Consider the following 23,967-nt stretch of genomic DNA (forward strand, 5'->3'; position numbering starts at 1 on the left):
ACACCAGAGCGAGGCATGGCGTCCTTCACGAAGCTCCAATAACAACAATATTTCAGCATTTTTGCGCATTTAAAGTCTCGTTTTTGTTCGTATTTATTATTTTTAGTTCAGAATGGCGACGAAGAGCGCGTGCACCGTTTTCCGGCGACGTAAGTGTGTTAGTGTTAGCGACATTTTAGCTGAAATCAGAAAAAACTGCAGACAGAATGACACAAAATCATTTAATATTTACTTTTTTGCACAATTAAATAACTACCTTTCGTTATATTATTATCTGTTGCTTTTAAATAAACGCTTGAACAGTTTATACACTTAAAATATTTCAGTGTATTTTCATAAAACTAATAAATATGTGTAAGAAAATGTTAATGTGATGTAATTTCTCAAGTTCAGACATTTTTTACTCACAGAAACAAATATTAATGTGTGAATTAGTTTTAATCTAAAACAATATATGTAATTATTATGTATAAAACCTGAGAGAAACACAGACAAAAACATTATTTTACTTTTTATTACGAATCAGACGAGTCATTTGCGGTAGTCATGGCAGCTAAATTCGTAACTCAATCATATTATTTTTATTTTTACGTTATATAATTTATTTATATTTGCACAGCTATTTGGTATCTGTTATTTTAAATTTGAGGGCTAAATAGTTTTTCTGTCTCTTAACTTTTCTTTCTTTCTATTTCTTTCTCTCCTTTCCTCTTACACTCGCTCTTTCTCTCTTCTTTCCTCTCCCTCTCCTTCATTTTTCTGTCTTTTTCTCTCTCTCTCCTCTTTTCCCTCTTTATTTTTTCTTCTTTCTTTCTGTCTCTGTCTCTCTCTTTCTTTCCTCTTTCTCTCCTTTTATCCCTCCCTCCCTCGTTCTCTCTCTCGCTCTTTCTCTCTCTCCTTTCCTCTTTCTTTCTATCTATCTCTTTCTCTCTCTCTCCTTTCCTCTTTCTTCTCTTTCTTTCTTTGGTAACACTTTATTATAACTACACCTTATTTAGCCTTAATAAAGCGTGAACAAAGACGTAATTAATAATGATTCACGCTTAGTAACTACTTAATTACTACCTGAATTAGCACTTAACTTGCACTTAATTCGCCTGTGCTGTAAATAGTTACTCATAAGTATTTCTTACTTAATTACTCATGAACTAACCATTTATGTGTGCATTTGTAAATGTATATTTAAGTACAAATTTGAACATTTATTAATGATTATTAAGCCATGAGAAAATGATTTACTAGTAATGCATTATTGTTTCTCTGGAATTTGATCAACCTTAACAAATGCTTAATAAACATAATTCATCTTCACTTTACAAAAGCTCTCAGAAAGACTTAACTAACAGATAACAGCCGCCTGAATGATCATTGTATTGTATTATTAGTAAATCATTCTCTCATAGCTTACTAATCATTAATAAATGCTCAAATGTGAACTTAAATATACATTTGTTAACATGCAAATGGTTAGTTCATGAGTAATTAAGAAGTATTGAGTAACTATTTACAGCACAGGCGAATTAAGTGCAAGTTAAGTGCTAATTCAGGTACTAATTAAGTAGTTACTAAGTGTGAATCATTATTAATTAAGTCTTTATTCATGCTTTATTAAGGCTAAATAAGGTGTAGTTATTATAAAGTGTTACCCTTTCTTTATGTCTCTTTCTCTCTCCTTTCCCCTCTTTCGCTCCTTTCCTCTTTCTTTCTCTCTCTCTTTTATGTTGAAAGTTTTAAACTTTGGAACAAATCAGAAAATCAAGGTGAGATCCAGAGTCAAACCCTTTTAGTGAGAGGAGGAGTCCAGTCCAGGTTAACCACTCTGCCACACTTACACATATTTACGTTGTGGTTTTTTTCTCCAGGTTTTGCTTCGGCCGCCGCTGTCGTCCGTCCCTCGGCCGCTGAGGTCAGAGGTCACAGAAACGCGGTGTTTTCTCGAGAGCAGAGCCGGCAGAGGGCGCTGTTTCCCCGCATCGAGAAGATCGAGGTGTCGATGCAGGGCCCGGGTCTGGACGGGACGCTGCTGGTGATGAACAGAGGCATGTCCACGCCGCTCAACTGCGCACGACGTGAGTTTGAGACCGGGGACGAGGACCGGGGACGAGGACCGGGACGAGGACCGGGCACGAGGACCGGGCACGAGGACCGGGCACGAGGACCGGGGACGAGGACCGGGGACGAGGACCGGGGACGAGGGACCGGGGACGACCGGGGACGAGGACCGGGGACGAGAGCAAGAATTAGACCAGGGACGAGACCAGGGACGAGACCACGAATCAGACTAGGGACGGGGACGAGACCGGGGACGGGACGGGGGACGGGACCGGGGACGGGACCGGGGACGAGACCGGGGACGGGACCGGGGACGAGGACCGGGGACGAGGACCGGGGACAAGAGCAAGAATTAGACCAGGGACGAGACCGGGGACGTGACCAGGATTTAGACTAGGGACTTGACCAAAAATTAGACCAAGAATTAGACCAAGGACTAGACCAGGAATTAGAGCAGAGATTAGACCAAGAATTAGACCAGGGACGAGACCAAAAATCAGACCAGGGACTAGACCAGAGACTGGACCAGAGACGAGACCAAAAATTAGACCAAGGACTAGACCAAGAATTAGACCAGGGACGAGACCAGCGCCACAAACTTAAAATTACTAAATTTATTTTTGTGAACCACTGAGATCGGCCTTAAAATTACGAGTATAATTCAGATTTAGATTTATTTATTAAGAAAAGACGACTTGTGTTTTCTGCTGCAAACCGTGTCAGGCTCCAGTTCTCAAAGGCGGCAATATTTCAGTTTCTTAAAGAGATAAAGCGTGTCTCTGTGGCTTGTGTTTCGTTCAGATTTGACAGAGTACCACGTGACGTCTTCGGTCTTGGCTTTGGTCGACGGGGAGCTGTGGCCTCTTCACAAACCGCTCACAGACTCCTGCTCCCTCCGACTGCTCACGTTTAAAGACCAAGACCCCACAGCCGTCAATCAGGTACGAAGACCAGAAATACAGTTTAAATATTACATCTATGACACTGATCCGTGTTCTAATGTCGCTTCCTCGTCACAAACAGACCTGGAGTTGTCAATAGTTTTGGTAATTCTTGTTGAAATGACCTCAAATTTTCACAGAATGTACAGAAACGTCTTGGAATCTGCTCGCACACACACTCACCCAAGACTGTGCAGCTTCAGTGCAACATTTGGAAAAACTTCACCAACTGGCAAACATAAGAATAACATGCATAAACTGTCTTCCTCTTTAAATTTTTGGTACCAAATCCAAATTTGTTTGCCAGTTGGTGAAGTCTTTCCAAATGTTGCATTGAAGCTGCACAGTCTTGGGTGAGTGTGTGTGCAGCAGATTCCAAGGCACAAAATGACTTCTCTTTGGGAATGAACGGCTCAACCTGAGAACAGAACAAAAATAAAACATTAAACATAAAATCTTGATCTGTTTCGGTTAGGGAATTTCTCCTGTGGTGTGATATGCGGCGATATCGCACCCTCTCCTCCAAACTCTGTCTATATTATCATTCAGTCTAGTTAATCATTTATTTCTGTTTTGTTTTGTTTTGTTTTGTTTTGTTTTGTTTTTGTTTTTTTCTGCAGGCGTACTGGCGTTCTTGCTCGTCTCTCCTGGGGCAGGTTTTGGAGACGGCGTTTAAAGACGACTTCACTGTGGAGCTGCTCCAGACTCCAGAAGTCCCAGGTACAAAACACAAGTCACGTTTCATTATTTAGAATTTTCTCTTTGTTATGAGTCAGAATCTGTTGTTTAAACTTTTATGGAGAGTTTAATTATCGTTGGATTATTTGTATAATTTTATTTTATTATTAATAGTTTTTTTCTATTTTAGTATTTTAAGAAGATTCAACTAGGACCAAAATATGACACAAGAATCAGACCAGGAGTTAGACCAAGAGTTAGACCAAGAGTTAGACCAAGAGTTAGACCAGGAGTTAGACCAAGAGTTAGACCAGGAGTTAGACCAAGAGTTAGACCAGGAGTTAGACCAGGAGTTAGACCAAGAGTTAGACCAGGAGTTAGACCAGGAGTTAGACCAGGAGTTAGACCAGGAGTTAGACCAGAGAGTTAGACAGAGTTAGACCAGAGTTAGACCAAGAGTTAGACCAGGAGTTAGACCAGGAGTTAGACCAGGAGTTAGACCAGGAGTTAGACCAGGAGTTAGACCAAGAGTTAGACCAAGAGTTAGACCAGGAGTTAGACCAGGAGTTAGACCAAGAGTTAGACCAGGAGTTAGACCAAGAGTTAGACCAGGTTAGACTTAGTTAGACCAAGATTAGACCAAGAGTTAGACCAGGAGTTAGACCAGGAGTTAGACCAAGGAGTTAGACCAAGTTAGACCAGTTAGACCAGGAGTTAGACCAGGAGTTAGACCAAGAGTTAGACCAAGAGTTAGACCAGGAGTTAGACCAAGAGTTAGACCAAGAGTTAGACCAAGAGTTAGACCAGGAGTTAGACCAGGAGTTAGACCAGGAGTTAGACCAAGAGTTAGACCAAGAGTTAGACCAAGTTAGTTAGACCAGGTTAGTTAGACCAGGAGTTAGAGTTAGACCAAGAGTTAGACCAAGAGTTAGACCAAGAGTTAGACCAGGAGTTAGACCAGGAGTTAGACCAAGAGTTAGACCAAGAGTTAGACCAAGAGTTAGACCAAGAGAGTTAGACCAGGAGAGAGTTAGTTAGACCAAGAGTTAGACCAAGAGTTAGACCAGAGTTAGACCAGGAGAGTTAGACCAAGAGTTAGACCAGAGTTAGACCAGGAGTTAGACCAGGAGTTAGACCAGAGAGTTAGACCAAGAGTTTAGACCAAGAGTTAGACCAGGAGTTAGACCAGGAGTTAGACCAAGAGTTAGACCAGGAGTTAGACCAGGAGTTAGACCAGGAGTTAGACCAAGAGTTAGACCAAGAGTTAGACCAAGAGTTAGACCAAGAGTTAGACCAGGAGTTAGACCAAGAGTTAGACCAGGAGTTAGACCAGGAGTTAGACCAGGAGTTAGACCAGAGTTAGACCAGGAGTTAGACCAGGAGTTAGACCAGAGTTAGACCAGGAGTTAGACCAGGAGTTAGACCAGGAGTTAGACCAAGAGTTAGACCAGGAGTTAGACCAGGAGTTAGACCAGGAGTTAGACCAGGAGTTAGACCAGGAGTTAGACCAGGAGTTAGACCAGGAGTTAGACCAGGAGTTAGACCAAGAGTTAGACCAGGAGTTAGACCAGGAGTTAGACCAGGAGTTAGACCAGGAGTTAGACCAAGAGTTAGACCAGAGACTAGATCGAGAATCAGACAATGCACAAGACCATGCATGAGACCAGGGACGAGACTAGGGACTAGGCCAAGAATTAGACCAAGAATTATACCAGGAACTAGACCAGGACTTAAAGTAACTAAAATATTCTCTTCTTTTTTCAGTCACTTCTGGAGCGTTTTGTTGTGACGTGGTTCTTGATCCACAGTTGGACTCGTGGGCGCCCTCTGCGGTTCGTACGACTGTTTTAGAATTTTACAGTTTCATTTGTCCGTTTCTAGTTATATTATTTTTAAAAAAATATTTTGAAATTTGTGCAATAATTTTGAAACAAACGTGATTCCTGTAATTTAGGGCTGGACGTAATAACAAACCTTCACCACTAGAGGTCACTAGTGTTGAGCTGATATTTAAAGTCTGCCGTCTTAAACCAGGACTAAACCAGGATGGAAACGAGGACTAGACCAGGGACTAAAGCGAGACTAAACCAGAACTGAATGTAGACTGAACCAGGGACTAAACCAGGGACTAAACCTGGACTAAACCTGGACTAAACCTGCTCTAAACCTGCTCTAAACCTGCTCTAAACCTGGACTAAACCTGCACTAAACCTGGACTAAACCTGCTCTAAACCTGGACTAAACCTGCTCTAAACCTGGACTAAACCTGGACTAAACCTGGACTAAACCTGCTCTAAACCTGGACTAAACCTAAACCTGGACTAAACCTGGACTAAACCTGCTCTAAACCTGCTCTAAACCTGCTCTAAACCTGGACTAAAACCTGGACTAAACCTGCACTAAACCTGCACTAAACCTGCTCTAAACCTGGACTAAACCTGCTCTAAACCTGCTCTAAACCTGGACTAAACCTGGACTCTAAACCTGGACTAAACCTGCTCTAAACCTGCTCTAAACCTGGACTAAACCTGGACTAAACCTGCTCTAAACCTGCACTAAACCTGCACTAAACCTGGACTAAACCTGCACTAAACCTGGACTAAACCTGCACTAAACCTGGACTAAACCTGCTCTAAACCTGGACTAAACCTGCACTAAACCTGCTCTAAACCTGGACTAAACCTGCTCTAAACCTGCACTAAACTGGACTAAACCTGCTCTAAACCTGGACTAAACCTGCACTAAACCTGCACTAAACCTGGACTAAACCTGCTCTAAACCTGGACTAAACCTGCTCTAAACCTGGACTAAACCTGCTCTAAACCTGCAAAACCTGCTCTAAACCTGGACTAAACCTGCTCTAAACCTGCTCTAAACCTGCTCTAAACCTGGACTAAACCTGCTCTAAACCTGCTCTAAACCTGGACTAAACCTGCTCTAAACCTGCTCTAAACCTGCTCTAAACCTGGACTAAACCTGCTCTAAACCTGCTCTAAACCTGCTCTAAACCTGGCCTAAACCTGGCCTAAACCTGGCCTAAACCAGGACCAAACCAGGACCAAACCAGGACCAAACCAGGACCAAACCAGGACCAAACCAGGACTAAACCTCTGAAGGATTGGTCAAATACAGAGGACAGAGTAACTGACAAAAAGGAACAAAAATCTTAATTTGAATCCTTTGTTTGAGTAAAAGTCTGAGCTCTTTACAGTCTTAGAGTCTAAAAATATCCTGCTCTTTTCTTTGAGCTGTTTTGTTTTGAGTCTGTGGTTAAAAATAGATCCTTTGTTTCACTTCAGCCTGAAATAGTTTGTGAAAATTGTAACTGAGATCAGATTTTATATTTGTGTTTGTGTTTATTTATGTTTTGAAAATCCAAGTTTAGTCCAGTTGCGTTCACATTTGAGAGAAGACTGAAACCAGACCAGGACTAGACCGGGACTAGACCGGGACTAGACCAGGACTAGACCGGGGCCAGACTGGGACAGAACTGGGACAAAACCAAGATTAATAGGTCTAAATCAGGTCCAATCCATCAGGTCTACATCTGGACTAAATTGGGATTATACCAGGTCTATGTACCAGGACTGAACCTGGTCTAAAGCAGGTCTAAATCATGTCTACAGCAGGACTAAACTAGGTCTAAAGCAGGACTAAACTAGGTCTGAACCAGGACTGAATTAGGACTGAATCAGGTCTAAAGCAGGACTAAACTAGGTCTGTTCCAGGTCTGGACCAGAGCTAAACCAGGACCGAACCATACCAAGACTAAACCAAGACTAAACCAAGACTAAACCAAGACTAAACCAGGTCTAAACCAAGACTAAACCAAGACTAAACCAGGTCTAAACCAAGACTAAACCAAGACTAAACCAAGACTAAACCAGGTCTAAACCAGGTCTAAACCAGGTCTAAACCAAGACTAAACCAAGACTAAACCAAGACTAAACCAAGACTAAACCAAGTCTAAACCAGTCTAAACCAGTAAACTAAACCAGGTCTAAACCAAGACTAAACCAAGTCTAAACCAGGTCTAAACCAGGTCTAAACCAAGGTCTAAACCAAGACTAAACCAAGACTAAACCAAGACTAAACCAGGTCTAAACCAGGTCTAAACCAAGACTAAACCAAGACTAAACCAGGTCTAAACCAGGTCTAAACCAGACTAAACAAGGGCCAGGGAGGGCATCTGACACACCAGGACATTTAGGTCATTTAGGACATTAAATTACCAAATTAAGTCTTATTTACTTATTTTAAGGTTTCACTTTGTGTTTTATTTATATTGTCGTTGGTTTCATAGTCCTGCTTCATCGGACGGTTGTTTTTTAAGTGTTTTATTATTATTATTATTATTTTTTCTGAGGACATCTGGAGTGTGATCCCACCTCCACCAGACTCACAAACAACAGAGGATCTAAAAGAGTCAGGACCAGACCAGAAATACAGATTATGAGAAACAAGGACTAAACCAGGACTAAAACCAGGGCTGAACCAGGGTCAATCGAGGATTAAACCAGGACTAGATCAGGTCTACATCATTCAGGACTGAACCAGGTCTAAACCAGGTTCAGACAAGGGTAAAACCTTGGCTAAACCAGGTCTAAACCGGGTCTAAACCAGGTCAGATCAGGTTTAGATCATTCAGGACTAAACCAGGACTAAACTGGACTAAACCAGGACTAAACTGGGTCTAAACCAGGACTAAACTGGGTCTAAACCAGGACTAAACTGGGTCTAAACCAGGACTAAACTGGGTCTAAAACCAGGACTAAACTGGGTCTAAAACCAGGACTAAACTGGGTCTAAAACCAGGACTAAACTGGGTCTAAAACCAGGACTAAACTGGGTCTAAACCAGGACTAAACTGGGTCTAAACCAGGACAAAACTGGGTCTAAACCAGGACTAAACTGGGTCTAAAACCAGGACTAAAACTGGGTCTAAAACCAGGACAAAACTGGGTCTAAAACCAGGACTAAACTGAAACCAGGACTGGGTCTAAACCAGGACTAAACTGGGTCTAAAACCAGGACTAAACTGGGTCTAAAACCAGGACTAAACTGGGTCTAAACCAGGGCCAAACTGGGTCTAAACCAGGACTAAACTGGGTCTAAAACCAGGACTAAACTGGGTCTAAAACCAGGACTAAACTGGGTCTAAAACCAGGACTAAACTGGGTCTAAAACCAGGACTAAACTGGGTCTAAAACCAGGACTAAACTGGGTCTAAAACCAGGACTAGATCAGATCTACATCATTCAGGACTGAACCAGGTCTAAACCAGGTTCAGACAAGGGTAAAACTTTGGCTAAACCAGGTCTAAACCAGGTCTGAACCAGGTCTAGATCAGGTCTAGATCAGGTTTAGATCATTCAGGACTAAACCAGGACAAAACTGGGTCTAAAACCAGGACTAAACTGGGTCTAAAACCAGGACTAAACAAGGGTCAATCGAGGATTAAACCAGGACTAGATCAGATCTACTTCATTCAAAACTGAACCAGGTCTGAACCAGGTCTGAACCAGGTCTGAACCAGGACTAAACCAGCTTCAAACAAGGGTAGAACAGGAGCCAAACCAGGACTATAACCCAGGACTAAACCAGGACTAAACACTAAACCAGGACTAAACCAATTATTTGTATGAACTAGAATTTGAACTTCTCAGTATCAATTTAGGAATATATTTTCTAGGCTTTTATTTAAGATGAACAGGTCCAGTTCTAGGCCTGGTCTAGTCCTGGTCTAGTCCTGGTTTAGTCCCACATCAGAACTTGATCTTAAACAGATATAATAATGATTACAAGTATTTTTTAAGATGTTATTTTGATCGTTCCTGTTTAATCGTGTGTGTTGTTGTTGTTGTTGTTGTTGTTGTTTGTGTTCAGGAGTCGTTTCGTTCTCTGACCCGCGGGGCTCAGCTGCTCATCCACCAGGACCTGCCCCTCGAACCTCTGGACGTGCTGCCTGCGGTCGCACTCGAGGTTTTCTCCCACAGCAAGTAAACGCAACACCGCACACACACACACACACACACACAGACATATACACACACATATACACACACACACACACACACTCAGAGTCTCTTCACACTTGACTGGCTGAACAGGGGAGACAGATTTCCTATCGCCTTCGAATGAACCTGGACCTGAAGGGATTCAGTTAGAGTTATTCAATCAAGGACTAAACCAGGACTAAACCAGGACTAAGCAGGGGGCAAATACAGGTCAAAACTAGGACTGAACAAGGTCTAAACGAAGTCTAAACCTGGACTAAACCATGTGTAACAGCAGCTCAGCACCAGGACTAAACTGGGACTACACCTGGACTATACCTCGTTTAAACCAGGTCTAAACCAGGTCTAAATCAGGTCTAAATCAGGTCTAAATCAGGTCTAAATCAGGTCTAAAACAGGACTAAAACAGGACTAAAACAGGACTAAAACAGGACTAAAACAGGACTAAATCTGGACTAAATCTGGACTAAATCTGGACTAAAACTAGTTCTACACCAAGACCAAACTAGAACTTATCAAGGGCCAGTTGGAGACTCAGCCAGGACTAAACCAGGACTAAACCAGGACTAAACCAGGACTCAGCCAGGACTAAACCAGGACTAAACCAGGACTAAACCAGGACTAAACAAATGCTTTGAATAACTCATTGAATCACCTTAGAACCAGGTTCAATCAATCACCAGGACTAAACCAGGACTGAGTCATGACTAAAACGGGACTAAACCAGGTCTAAATCCAGCTCTATTCCGGGACTAAACCAGGTCTAAACCAGGACTTAACTGGAGCTAAAACAGGACTCAACCATGTCAATACCGGGACTAAACCAGAACTAAACTAATCCTTTGAATGAACCTGGTCCTAAGGGGATTCAGTGAGTTATTCTATCATCAGAACTAAACCAGGACTAAGCCACGACGAAGACCAGACTAAACTAGGTCTAAAACCAGCTCTACACCAGGTCTAAAGCTGGGGCTAAACCAGGTCTAAAACAGGACTAAATCTGGACTAAAACCAGCTCTACATCAAGACCAAACTATAACTAAACAAAGGCCAGTTGGAGACTCAACCAGAACTCAACCCAGACTAAAAATTTCTTTGAATGAACCTGGTCCTAATCGGATTCAATTAGTTACTCAATCACCAGGACTAAGCCGGACTAAACCGGGACTAAACCAGGTATAAAACCAGGTCTAAACCAAGTCTTAAACCAGGTTTAAACCAGGACTAAACCAGGTCTAAAACCAGGGTTAAACCGGGACTAAAACGGGACTAAAACAGGACTTAAACAGGACTTAAACAGGACTAAAACGGGACTAAAACGGGACTAAAACAGGACTAAAACAGGACTAAAACGGGACTTAAACGGGACTAAAACAGGACTTAAACAGGACTTAAAACAGGACTAAAACAGGACTTAAACAGGACTTAAACAGGACTAAATCTGGACTTAAAACCAGCTCTACACCAAGACCAAACTAGAAGTAAACAAGGGCCAGCTGGAGACTCAACCCGGACTCAACCAGGACTAAACGAGTCCTTTGAATGAACCTGGTCCTAAGGTGATACAGTTAGATTCATTTAATGGCTCTGCTCTGTCCCACCACTAAAGCTTCATTATGAAACTTTTTTTTTTTTTAGAGAGAATCCTCCACCTTGTTGTTTCCACGGCGATGTTTGTGCGTATCCTGGAATGTTCCGCAGCATGGCATTAAACCTCTCGCATTTACTATTTCACATCTGTTTATTGTTCAAACGCACCTCTCCTCAGTGCTTTTACTTTCCCCGCTTGTTTCCATGGATACAGTATGTTTAATGCCATACTGCGGAACATTCTAGCAATAATAACATCTTTAGAGCGTCTTTAAACGTCTTAATTACCGTGGCAAATGTATCGTGTTCTGGATTTTTTTTAAAAAGAAAAAAGGACCAAACAAAATGTCCGTCGTTTGTGACTGACCGGAGTTTTATTTTTTAATTTTTTTGTTTTGTTTTTGTTTTTTTGTTTCAGGTGTAAACAGGAGGAAGTGGAGAAAATGGCGTCTGAAAACCCCACGGGCACAGTCCAGCTCTACAGGTGACAAAAACTCACATTTACATTTGAATAAAAGGAATGTTACGCAGTGTGGCTTTAGAGATCAGGACAGAGGAACTATTGTGTGGGGTTTGTTTTTGGAAGTTTTGGGATTTGAAATGTGGTGGGATTAACGGATTTTACTCAGAAAAACACACAGAGACAAAGAGAACTGCAGATTATTTTAAACGATTATTACAGATTTGAACAGGTTTAAACCAGGACTAAAACGAGGATTAAACCAGGACTAAACCAGAACTAAACCAGGACTAAAACCAGGTCTAAAAGCAGGACAAAACCAGGACTATACCAGATCTATAACGGGACTGAAACAGGACTAAAACCAGGACCTAAACCAGGAATAAACTGAGACTAAATCAGGACTAAACCAGGACTAAACAAAGACTCAAACCAGAACTTAAACCAGGACTCAAACCAGGACTCAAACCAGGACTTAAACCAGGACTTAAACCAAAAACCAGGACTAAAACCAGGACTAAACAAAGACTCAAACCAGAACTAAACAAAGTCTCAAACCAGGACTAAACCAGGACTTAAACCAGGACTTAAACCAGGACTAAACCAAGGACTAAACCTCGATAAAACCAGGACTAAAACCAGGACAAAACCAGGACTAAAACCAGGACTAAACAAAGACTCAAACCAGAACTAAACAAAGACTCAAACCAGGACTTAAACCAGGACTTAAACCAGGACTTAAACCAGGACTAAACCAAGGACTAAACCTCGATAAAACCAGGACTAAAACCAGGACTAAAACCAGGACTAAACCAGGACTAAACAAAGACTCAAACCAGAACTAAACAAAGACTCAAACCAGGACTAAACCAGGACTTAAACCAGGACTTAAACCAGGACTAAAACCAGGACTAAAACCAGGACTAAACAAAGACTCAAACCAGGACTAAACAAAGACTCAAACCAGGACTTAAACCAGGACTAAAACCAGGACTAAAACCAGGACAAAACCAGGACTAAAACCAGGACAAAACCAGGACTAAACAAAGACTCAAACCAGGACTAAACAAAGACTCAAACCAGGACTTAAACCAGGACTTAAACCAGGACTAAAACCAGGACTAAAACCAGGACTAAACAAAGACTAAAACCAGGACAAAACCAGGACTTAAACCAGGACTTAAACCAGGACTAAAACCAGGACTAAACAAAGACTAAAACCAGGACAAAACCAGGACTAAACAAAGACTCAAACCAGGACTAAACAAAGACTCAAACCAGAACTAAACCAGGACTTAAACTAGGACTTAAACCAGGACTAAAACCAGGACTAAACAAAGACTCAAACCAGAACTAAACCAGGACTTAAACTAGGACTTAAACCAGGACTTAAACCAGGACTTAAACCAGGACTAAAACCAGGACTAAAACCAGGACTAAACAAAGACTAAAACCAGGACAAAACCAGGACTAAACAAAGACTCAAACCAGAACTAAACCAGGACTTAAACTAGGTCTTAAACCAGGACTTAAACCAGGACTTAAACCAGGACTAAAACCAGGACTAAAACCAGGACTAAAACCAGGACTAAACCAGGACTAAACCAGACTTAAACCAGACTAAACTCAGACAAAATCAGGACTAAACATGATTAAACCCATGACTAAAACCAGAAATAAATCAGGTTTAACCCAGCACTTAACCTGGTCTAAAAGAGGACTAACACAGAACAAAACCTGGACTTTAAAGACAGTTTTATGAAATCCTTGTATTTCAGAACACGTTTGTAGAGTTTTAAACAAATCAGAATCGACCTAAAAGTTACACAGTGCAGCTTTAAATAACCGCACCTCCTGTTTATCTGTTTCTTCTTTTGTGTTTTTGTCTTTTCAGGTGTGGGGATCATGTTCTTCTGTCGCGAGGCCCTCTAGTGGCCAGGACGGGTCTGTGCGGTCAGTTCGAGGTGACCGCGGTCCACAGTTTGGGCCCCGGGCCGTGGGGTCTCCGTCGCCGAGCGCAGGGGCTGTCTCTGCCCGCACAGCTACAGGTAACTCCTACGGGGGAAGAAACAGTTTATTTACACGTTTTATTTATGTGTTTGTTTTGTTCTGTCGCTCACTGGTGCCGTTTCCTTTCAGGCTCATCACACCGTCTGGAATAAATTAAGGAAAAGAGCCGAAAAACTGGTAAGAAAATTATTATTAAACATCACTGAGCCTCATTCATGAAGTGTTTTTACTCTCTCCCTCGCGTTTTCACATATAATAAAGCCAAACCCATATTGACCATATATTTAAAGGTTGTATGGAGGATTTTTTTTTTTTGTTTCAAACTGTCAATGAAAGTTTAAAATACCATTACAGAGATACAGCAGCCTTGTAATTATAATGACCAAAAAAAAAAGAATGAAAATCCATCAACTGTGGACGTAGTGAAGCCAGATAAACATCAGCCAATAGAAAACGAGGCTCCCTCATTTTCTATTGGCTGTTAGGCTGTCAATCAAACTCCCTATGTTTCTAGTGTAACTGACTCATCGGCGCGCTGGGATTACATGGTTTATTCAGCGGTTCTTAGAGGCTTTTTTAAACTGTAGCTTTTACGCAATTTGCACAAAGTTTGTTGCGATTGCGGATGAGAATCCACGAATAGTTTGTCGCAACAGAAAGTCAGTTTTTGAGGTCGCTGAAAGACGAAGAGAAGGGGAAAAGGAGCAAAACCAAACTGGGGTGATTCTTGGAGATTCCTTCCAGTAATGGCGCGACTGAAGCAGACGAAGGGCCTAAAAACTGATGTGTCAGTCGCTAAATTATTTCTAGACAGGTCACTTCAACAGTAATTCTGAACACGCACGGCTGTAAACAAGCGTGATTTCTAGAGTAAAGAGGCGGGAGGAGATGTTTCTGCTGAGGCTGTGGAGGAGGAAGGTGGTGTCACGCATGCACAACATTTAAAAAAGGACTGTGGCTGTATTTCTCTTCCCTTAAAAAATCCTCTATACAACCTTTAAGAGGGTGTTTCTTAATAAATACTAGGGTTGTTCCAATACCGATATTGATACTGATACCAGCACTAACTCAGATTTGTTTACTCTGCATAATTAGCCATGTGCTCTGAGGATGAGCGTCTTTTTACAGGCCTCACTGTTGTTTTAATCTGCAGTATGATAGAAATTACGAATTAGAAAAGTAAAAATATTTAAATCAGCTCTACTTGTTCAAGACCATTTTACATTTAGCAAATTTAATCCTCCAAATGTAATTCATTCTTGAAGATTTTCTTAAAAAGAGAATGAGGCTACGTCCAGACAGCAACGCTTCCGGATATTTTTTTTGCGGTTTGAAAAAAATTTGCGTCCACACACGTGTCGGATCAATAAATATTCACGTTCACATGACAACGGAGCAGTGAGGGAAAACGATGTAATACACATGTCACACCTGTATGTGGAGCTGTAAACACTGAGACTAAGACGAATCAAAGATGAGACCGAGATGAAGGCCGAGACGGGACCGAGACGGGACCGAGACGGGACCGAGACGGGACCGAGACGGGACCGAGACGGGACCGAGACGGGACCGAGACAAATCGAAGACGAGACCAGGACGAATTGAAGACGAGACTGAAACAGAGACTGAAACAGACACGAGACCGAGACGGGACCAAGACAAGACCAAGACGAATCGAAGACGGGACTAAGACGGGACTAAGACGGGACCAAGACGAATCGAAGACGGGACCGAGACGGGACCGAGACAAATCGAAGACGAGACTAAGACGGGACCGAGACTAAGACGGGACCGAGACGAATTGAAGTCAAAACCGAGACAAAACCAAAACGAGACCAGGACGAGACCAGGACGAACCAAGGACGAGACTGAAACAGAGACTGAAACAGACACGAGACCGAGACGGGACCAAGACGGGACCAAAACAAATCAAAGACGAGACTAAGACGGGACCAAGACAAATCGAAGACGAGACTAAGACGGGACCGAGACGAAGACGGGACCGAGACGGGACCAAGACGAATCCAAGACGGGACCAAAACAAATCGAAGACGAGATTAAGACGGGACCAAGACAAATCGAAGACGAGACTAAGAGGGGACCAAGACAAATCGAAGACAAGATCGAAGACGAATCGAAGACGAATCGAAGACGAATCGAAGACGGGACCAAGACGGGACCAAAACAAATCGAAGACAAGACTAAGACGAGACTAAGACGGGACCAAGACGAATCGAAGACAAATCGAAGACGAGACTAAGACGGGACCAAGACAAATCGAAGACAAATCGAATCGAAGACAAATCGAAGACAAATCGAAGACGAATCGAAGACGAATCGAAGACGAATCGAAGACGAATCGAAGACGCGGCCAAGACGAGACCTAGATTTAAAAAAAAAAAAAAAAAAAACGGAACCGGTTCCTTAGTGACATTAAACATCTCTACTTTACATTTATTCAATCACAGGTGGTTTTATCGCTCAAAAATACTTAGAAAAACAAACATTCTGACTGTGAGCGGGGTCGCCTCTCCACAGACCTGACCTGCCACTTGGAGAAAAGCGTTCGACAGACCCTCCACCAGAAAAGCAACAACAAAAATCTGCATTCTGTCAAAAGTCTCAGCAGTCTGTCATTAGTTCAGACTGACCTTGGTTAATTTCGCCGTCTCCGTTTTTAAATTACGACCAATTAATGAAACAACCATAAATCGCGAAAAGGTCCCGGAAGCGCCCTTGAAAATAATTCCTTAAGTAATGAGGACATAGCTGGTTTCTTAGCACAAAAACCACCACTCGTCTTAGCCCCCAGTTAGGATTTTACGACTATTTTTACCACTTTAGTTTGGCTCCGGATCAAAACGAAGACACTTGGAAGGACAGGCGGCTCTAAAGGGTCCGTCCCGTCCAAAAAGTGGAAGTTTTTAAGGATTCTGGCGACGATTTCTGCATAAACTGTGGATATTAAATAACTAGGGTGGGAGTTAAATTTGGATGTGGAGCAAACAGGCTTCATTATCTGGCAACCGGGCTTGTTTATTAATAGATTAGCTTAATTTTGACGACGCATGTGACCTATATTTTCTGTTTGTGCAAAAATAGACAATGACGAAGGAAACGCGCGTATTAAAGCGTGGACTCGAGCTGGAGATTAAAGCGCCCGCATTACGCCGTTTTCTGAGCTGTGTTCTAATGTTTCCTCATCACAAACAGACCTGGAGTTGTCAGAGTTCTCACGGTCATTTAAATATCTTTTTCACGCAACTACAACGTTCTGTTAAGTTCTTCTTTTTTGTTTTTAAGTTTTATTTATTTAAAAGGGACAGTGCATATTCATGAACACATGGGTCTGGTCAAGTGTTAACGGAGGGAAACAGGGGCAGATTTTTGACATTCAAATGTCTCTTATTCAGAAACTAGAGGAACTATTGAAATAAGTAAAGTATCAGAATGTAGGAAAGAGTTACACTCCAACAGGGTCAAGTTAAACCTGTGAGATTCTTTCAAGTTGTTCACAAAAAATTTAAAAACTCATGTCGGTAACGGAGGGAATGAAATATGCAGCACTTTTTGGGCAATAAATCCCACCGGCACAGTGGCTGAGTGGCTAGCACTCATGCCTCACAGCAAGAAGGTTCTGGGTTCGATCCCCGCGTCGCCTGGGCCTGTGTGGAGTTTGCATGTTTCTCCCCGTGTCTGGGTGGGTTTCCTCCGGGTGCTCCGGTTTCCCCCATCAACCCAAAACATGCTCCAGGTCTCCAAGAACAGTTGATAGTGGTGATGGTGGTGGTCGGAGGGACCGATGGCGCCGAGTGGCATGGCAGCCGCGCCTCTGTCAGTGTGCCCCAGGGCAGCTGTGGCTACAATAGTAGTAGCTTACCATCACCAGGTCTAGAGTGAATGAATAATGCTGTATGAATGAATAATGCTGAATAATGCTGTGTAAAGCGTCTTTGGGGACAGAAAATGTCTGTGAAAGCACTATATAAATAAAGACTTACTTACTTAAATCCAAACAGTGATAACTCTTGGTTCTCACTTCCATATCCTTAACAAACTGGTTTGAATATTTGCTTCATATAGTTTTCTACCATATGGTACAAGATTAGGTGGAAAAACCTCTGACTTTTTGACTCATGAGATTTTTTATTAATAAAGGTCATGGTAACGGAGGGAAAAGTAACGGAGGGAAAATTGTTCAAACAAGTAGAAGGTGCAGGATTTTACATCATTTGTCAACTTTTCCTTCCTAATACTTTAATATTACTTCAAAATGAAAGGAAACTATTTCTATAAAATATGTCAGTCCTTCCAAGGAAATTTTTATCATTTTAAATACTTTTTTTTTTTTTTTTTAAATCATGTCCCTTCATCAACAGTTCAAAGATGGAATAACACAAGATATGATGAAATACATCCATTTATTTACATGATTTTTGGGTCTTTGAAATTTGGGAAATAATTTTTGTTCCATGTTTCATACATGGTCTGTTTAAAAACATATGGAACTTTACAACCAAAAATGGCACAGAAAAAAGGTTTCATAAACTAGAGAACATATGTATCTGTTCAATACATTTTTATATCAGATGCATTAACTTGAATTTTTGGCCTTGCTGACATGAGTTTTTTAATTTTTTGTCAACAACTTGAAAGAATCTCACAGGTTTAACTTGACCCTGTTGGAGTGTAACTCTTTCCTACATTCTGATACTTTACTTATTTCAATAGTTCCTCTAGTTTCTGAATAAGAGACATTTGAATGTCAAAAATCTGCCCCTGTTTCCCTCCGTTAACACTTGACCGGACCCTTTTGTTGAGGTTGACGTGTTTTTAAGATGGTAAAAATCAGGTACAGATCTTTAAAAAATCCAAAAAAGATCACAGAATTAACTTTTGTCACTATCACCCGTCGATGTACTAATCCTTACTTTTAAAACCTGCAAACTGATCTATTTTTCACTTTTTTAAAACGGTAAAACTCAGATAGAGCTCCTTTGAACATTTCTTTTTTGCAGTTTTAATATTGCCCACAGATCTACTCTCTCTGATATTATGAGTCTGAAGGCGTCCCCCTCCCTCCGTCTTGTCCCGTCCATGTTGATACCGGCCGTTCTGACGCAGGTGAAGGACGCGGAGACGGGGACGCTGTAAAAACCTAGAGGACGCACATTAGCAAATGACTCGAAGGAAGAGGACAATAGCGAACGGGCGAACGCTAATAAACCACACAATCAATATGGATAATTAAAGGGCCGGAGCATCGCCTGGATAATGAGATAATGCACAGCGCGGCGATTTATACACGAGGAAACACGGAGGAACAACGTGAAACAGGTTTTAATAAGGAATATAATGAAGGTTAAAGGTTCGATAGTACACAAAACAGACTCTTGTGAGCTTTAAGTCCTGTTATGATGTTGTTTCATCCTCAAAAACAGAACTGGAGTTGTGTTTTCTTTCTATATTTACGTCCCTATTTCCTCAGGACAGTCCTAGTTTTGAGCCCTGTGTCCCCTGTCCCAGTAGATTTACCCAAAACCATTAGATTTGTCCCAGTTTTATACAAGAAATGTCCTATTTTTGAGCAATTTAATACCTTTTAGAGCTGCTTGATGATGGAAAAAATCATTATCACTATTATTTTGGTCAATATTGAAATCACGATTATTCAAACGATGCATCTATTCAGCGTTTCTCTCTCAAAAAAACACTTTGTTATTGATAATTTTTGCCAGATTTTCAAATTGAGAATAAATATAGGCTACAAATATGAATCTTTTTGCAGTTTTGCGACGTGTAAAACATAAAATGAATAAAACGTAAATGTATCCAAAATAAACTATATATCCAGCTGTTCTACAATCTCTATATTTAAAAAAAATTAATAAATATACTTATTTAATATATTAATATCCGAACAATAAGCTTTGTTAAGCTTTAAATTGTTACATGAGTTTGGAGATTGTTTAGACTTAGACTGAAACACTTTATTTATTGACAAACTTTATTGATCCACAAGGGAAATTATTTGTATTATACATCATAATATAATATAATAACAAAGAGCAAAAATATAAATAGTAATGATAAATTCTAACATAATTAAAACCCTCACACTCTCCTCGGGGTCACATTCACCTGAAGAAAGAGTGTTTTTCTTCCTCATACTGGTTTGTCAAAGCCTGGTCCCGTCAGATCTCAGACGTTCAGCAGGTCTGGGTCTGGTCAGGACTTGGATGAGACACTGGGAAAACCAGGAGCCACAGGAAGTCGTAAAAACTGTTGTTGTGTCCTTAGGCAAGACACTTCACCCACATTGCCTAGTATGAATGTGGAGTGTGTGTGAGTGATGTTGGTGGTCGGAGGGACCGATGGCGCCGATTGGCATAGCTGCCGCGCTTCTGTCAGTCTGCCCCAGGGCAGCTGTGGCTACAGTAGTATTTACCATCACCGGGTGTGGAGAAAAAGAATAATGAATATATAAAAATGCTCTGTAAAGTGTCTTTGTGACATACGTCTGTGAAAAGAGCTGTATAAATAAAGACTGACTTATTTACTTCCCACTCTCTTGGGGCAGGTCAATCAGACCCGAGAATTTATTTGAAAATACATTTTTGGGTCTGATTGACCCAAGAGAGCGGGAAGGGAAAAAAGTCTTTCTTCGGGTCAGTGTGACCCCGAGGAGAGCGTGAGAGTTAAGACCTAAATACAGTAAAAAAATAAATAAACTAGAAAGATAAATACTGTATTTTTTGGACTATAAGTTGTTCTGGAGTATAAGTCGCACCAGCCAAAAAATGTGTAATGAAGAAGAAAAAAACATATAAGTTGCACTGGACTGTAAATTGCTCTTTTTGGGGGAAATTTACTTTATAAAATCAGAGACCAGGAACCGACATTCCGTCTTGAAGTTACAGTAACACGACACGACAAGTTACAGTTGTACGACACTCGGGGACATTTCAGAACATGTTTGTACAGATCTCAACTACAGGGTTTGCAGCTTTTTGCAGTCTTTGCCATTTGTTCATTGCTACTACGACTGCGTAAGAGGACGGGAGAGTTTCACACGGGAACACAGGACGGGAGGGCATCTGGTACACAAGGTTATAAAAGGATTGGAGGGCGTCTAACAAGGATAGAGGAGGATAACACGGCATCTGACACAGGGATACAGAAGCATGGAAGGACATCGCAGACAAAGGGGATATAGGAGGGAGGGAGGGAAGGGCATCTGACACGAGCGTACAGTTTGACGGGAGGGCATCTGACGCACGCGGGGATATCGGGAGGTAGCGCGGCATCTGACAAAGGGATCCGGGAGGACGGGAGGGCATCCGACGCACAATAATAACGTTAACATTATTTTAACAGACAGTCCATGTTCCCCCGAGTGTCTGGGGTCTTGTCTTTAATATAACCCTCGTCTCCTATCTCCTCGACGCCTAGTTCCTCGTCTCCTTCGCCGTCTCCTTGAGTTAATAGCTTTGTGATTTGGGAGCGCCGTCTCTATCCGTGAGATTGGAACGTTCCCGGACACGGCTAATGAAGTTTGAGCTTATTTTTGGTGCAATATGTTTTAAAAAGATGTAAAGGAAGATGCTGAGATTCGAGAAAGGGCCGCAGAAGTGTCGAGAATCAGATCCTAACCGATACTCGAGCCGATATCGAAAGTAGATCCTGGTTTTTCGCAGGCGTCGAGAGCACGTGGACCTGGTTTAGACCTGGACCGCTGAGGGATCAAACAGACACAAGGACACGTGGGATTAGAAAAGAAAAGTACGACCATTTAATACTGAAAATCACATTCTATAGACCTTTTTCACAACGACCGGAAGCTTTTCTGTGGCAAAACGTGCGTGTAAATGTCTTCCGTTTCCCCAAATCTTCAGCCAAAGAGGTCCACAAAGGATAAACATTCTAACATGAAGAATCTATCCACAACTATCGAAGTAAGAAAGACGAAAACTCAAAAGAGAACGACGACGACGCATGAGTGAACTCCTCCTGGTCTGGTCATGAATAACTTAAGTCATAAGCGATTCGTTATTAAGTAACTTGTTCACTCAGACTGATTCTAGAATTAAAATTAAAAATTGAGTGATTTCATGATGTAGATACTAAATCCGTGTGTCATTCGTTTATTTGTTTTTCAAAATAAAACCAAAAATAAGAACGAAATATGAAAAAACAACAATGATTTTCTTCATTATTTGTCTCCAAAACCAAAATGAAAAAACAGATAATGATTCAGTTTTTTCAGTTTTTCATTTGTGTTTAAATGAAAAATGGAAAAAACGGTTAACGGCCGTTTCCCGTTTCTTCCGTGACTGCGATGCCGGACTGAACCAGGACTGAATCAAGACTAAAACGGGACTAAACCAGGACTAAACCGTTTTCAGTTCTGGTCTCAGTTCTGGTCTAATCCCAGTCTTAGTCCTGGTCCTGGTCTAAGTCCTAGGTCTAGTCCCTGACCAGTTTTAGTTCCAGTTCACTCCAGCGTCGCAGTTCAAGTTTTAAATTTTTTTTTCCATTTTTCATTTATACGCAAAATCGAAAACTGTGAAAACGAATCATTTCCCGTTTTTTTGTTTGTTTGTTTTTTGTTTTGGAGACAAATAATGAATTATTTATTTATTTTTTTGTTATTTTTGGTTTTATTTTGAAAAACAAATGATACACGGAGTATACTAACATAGATATTCAGATTTGTGCAGTTTAAATGCTACAGATGTTCACAGATCACATGTCTATCATTTAAACTGCACAAAGCTGAACATGTTAATATCGACATCATGAAATGGATTTTTAATTTAAATTAACAAGTTCCTCATGTTTTATTCATGACCATAACATTAGTTTTTCTCAGTATTTCACAAACGCGTCGTCGTTGTTCGCCTTTAAGTTTTCGTCTTTCTTACCTTGATAAACTCTCAGTGCACAATAAATGCACTGACAGGATTTTGAACGTTAAAAAACTATAATATCAAACCATAAGGTGAGTGGAAAAGATTAACATTTCATATTTAGCTCCAAAAGTCCGATCAGTTCTACACATGTCGGTGCTGTAAAGTCATGGAAAAGTTTTGAAATTTTGTCCGTGAAAAAGGACCCTGGGAACCCTGTTTACTACTTTTACTTCTCTACGTTCCAGTGTTCGCCGTGACGTTCCGCCTTTTTCCGATCTTTTTCAGTTTGAACCGTTCCAGACTGATCATTTGTAGAACCCCACAGTTTACTCACTTGCGCCCAAAAACTCGTACATGTTTGTGTGATCAGAGTAGAAGTAGGTTTACTAAGGTATAAAATGTTCTAAGTAAGTCCGGTGAAGGCAAATGGACTCACTTCTGGATCGCCACCTGATGATGTCACAAGGTGGAACCAGGCGTTTTGAACTCTGGAGAGCGAGGCAGACTAAAGCGAAACAAGCAGGTGAAAACTCAAACATCTGTACCTGATTTCTAGAGCTTTTCACAACTTTTAAAATTTAGTTTTGCTTAATCAGGGTAACGGTAACAACAACTAGCATGCTAACAATCTTACTTCCTGGTTCGTGGACGATAAAAACGGTTTATAATTCGACGCAGACAGTTCACAATAGATTTATTTTGACGTCTAGAGCTGCTTATACAAGATATTCATACTGGGGCAAGACAGATTTTAGTCTATTTAATTAAAAATTGTCTTTAAATTAAATCTTCAAGCTTCTGTCTTTGTTTTTTTTTTTTACAGGTTGAAGTTCCGAATTCTGACGTGACTCCGCCCACTTCCGCAGCTCCCAGCCAATAACTGTCGACCAAATATCTGAATTATAAACCTTTAATATATAAATATGTCAAATTCAACGTACCACTTTGCTCCTCCAAACAAAATCTGCCATCGACTGTAAAGTTCTGGTGTTTTCTGTTTAATTGTAAAATGAAAACTCGTCTTTGTGTTTTGTTTAATAAAAAGATTTAACAGATTTGTGTTTATTTGTGAGTAATTAGTCATGCTCAGATTTTGACTCTAACTATGACATACTGTATGTAAAGGTTTAATAATAATAATAACATCAAACAATTCACTTCAGACTTTAATGTTTGATTTTTAGTTGAAAAAAATGTGGCATTTTCAGCATCTTATAAATGGACCATATCTAAAAATATTCATGACAGTTGGATGATTTCTTGATACGTTTGGACAGAAGACAAGTACCGTATTTGGGTTTAGATCT

At 41.0% G+C, this 23,967-nt stretch overlaps 1 protein-coding gene across 1 annotated transcript; it reads left to right on the plus strand.

Annotated features, from left to right (window-relative positions):
* Positions 1–23,715, plus strand: mrpl39 (mitochondrial ribosomal protein L39). Its single transcript, XM_055166227.1, has 10 exons — positions 1–149; positions 1,863–2,069; positions 2,854–2,993; positions 3,614–3,713; positions 5,436–5,503; positions 9,558–9,670; positions 11,697–11,762; positions 13,633–13,786; positions 13,878–13,925; positions 23,484–23,715. The coding sequence occupies exons 1-10, from the start codon at positions 113–115 to the stop codon at positions 23,538–23,540; spliced, it is 990 nt and encodes a 329-aa protein (XP_055022202.1). The 5' UTR covers positions 1–112; the 3' UTR covers positions 23,541–23,715.
* The last annotated feature ends 252 nt before the right edge of the window (positions 23,716–23,967 follow it).

This window comes from Boleophthalmus pectinirostris, unplaced genomic scaffold, assembly GCF_026225935.1.
Source record: "Boleophthalmus pectinirostris isolate CB_2022bp ecotype Guang Dong unplaced genomic scaffold, ASM2622593v1 HiC_scaffold_11, whole genome shotgun sequence".
NCBI lineage: Eukaryota > Metazoa > Chordata > Actinopteri > Gobiiformes > Gobiidae > Boleophthalmus > Boleophthalmus pectinirostris.

Coding starts and splice junctions, on each gene's coding strand:
- mrpl39 (XM_055166227.1), top strand. CDS start 113: ATGGCGACGAAGAGCGCGTGCACCGTTTTCCGGCGAC. Junction 9,671..11,696: donor GAGGTTTTCTCCCACAGCAA/GTAAACGCAACA, acceptor TTTTTGTTTCAG/GTGTAAACAGGAGGAAGTGG. Junction 13,787..13,877: donor CTCTGCCCGCACAGCTACAG/GTAACTCCTACG, acceptor GTTTCCTTTCAG/GCTCATCACACCGTCTGGAA.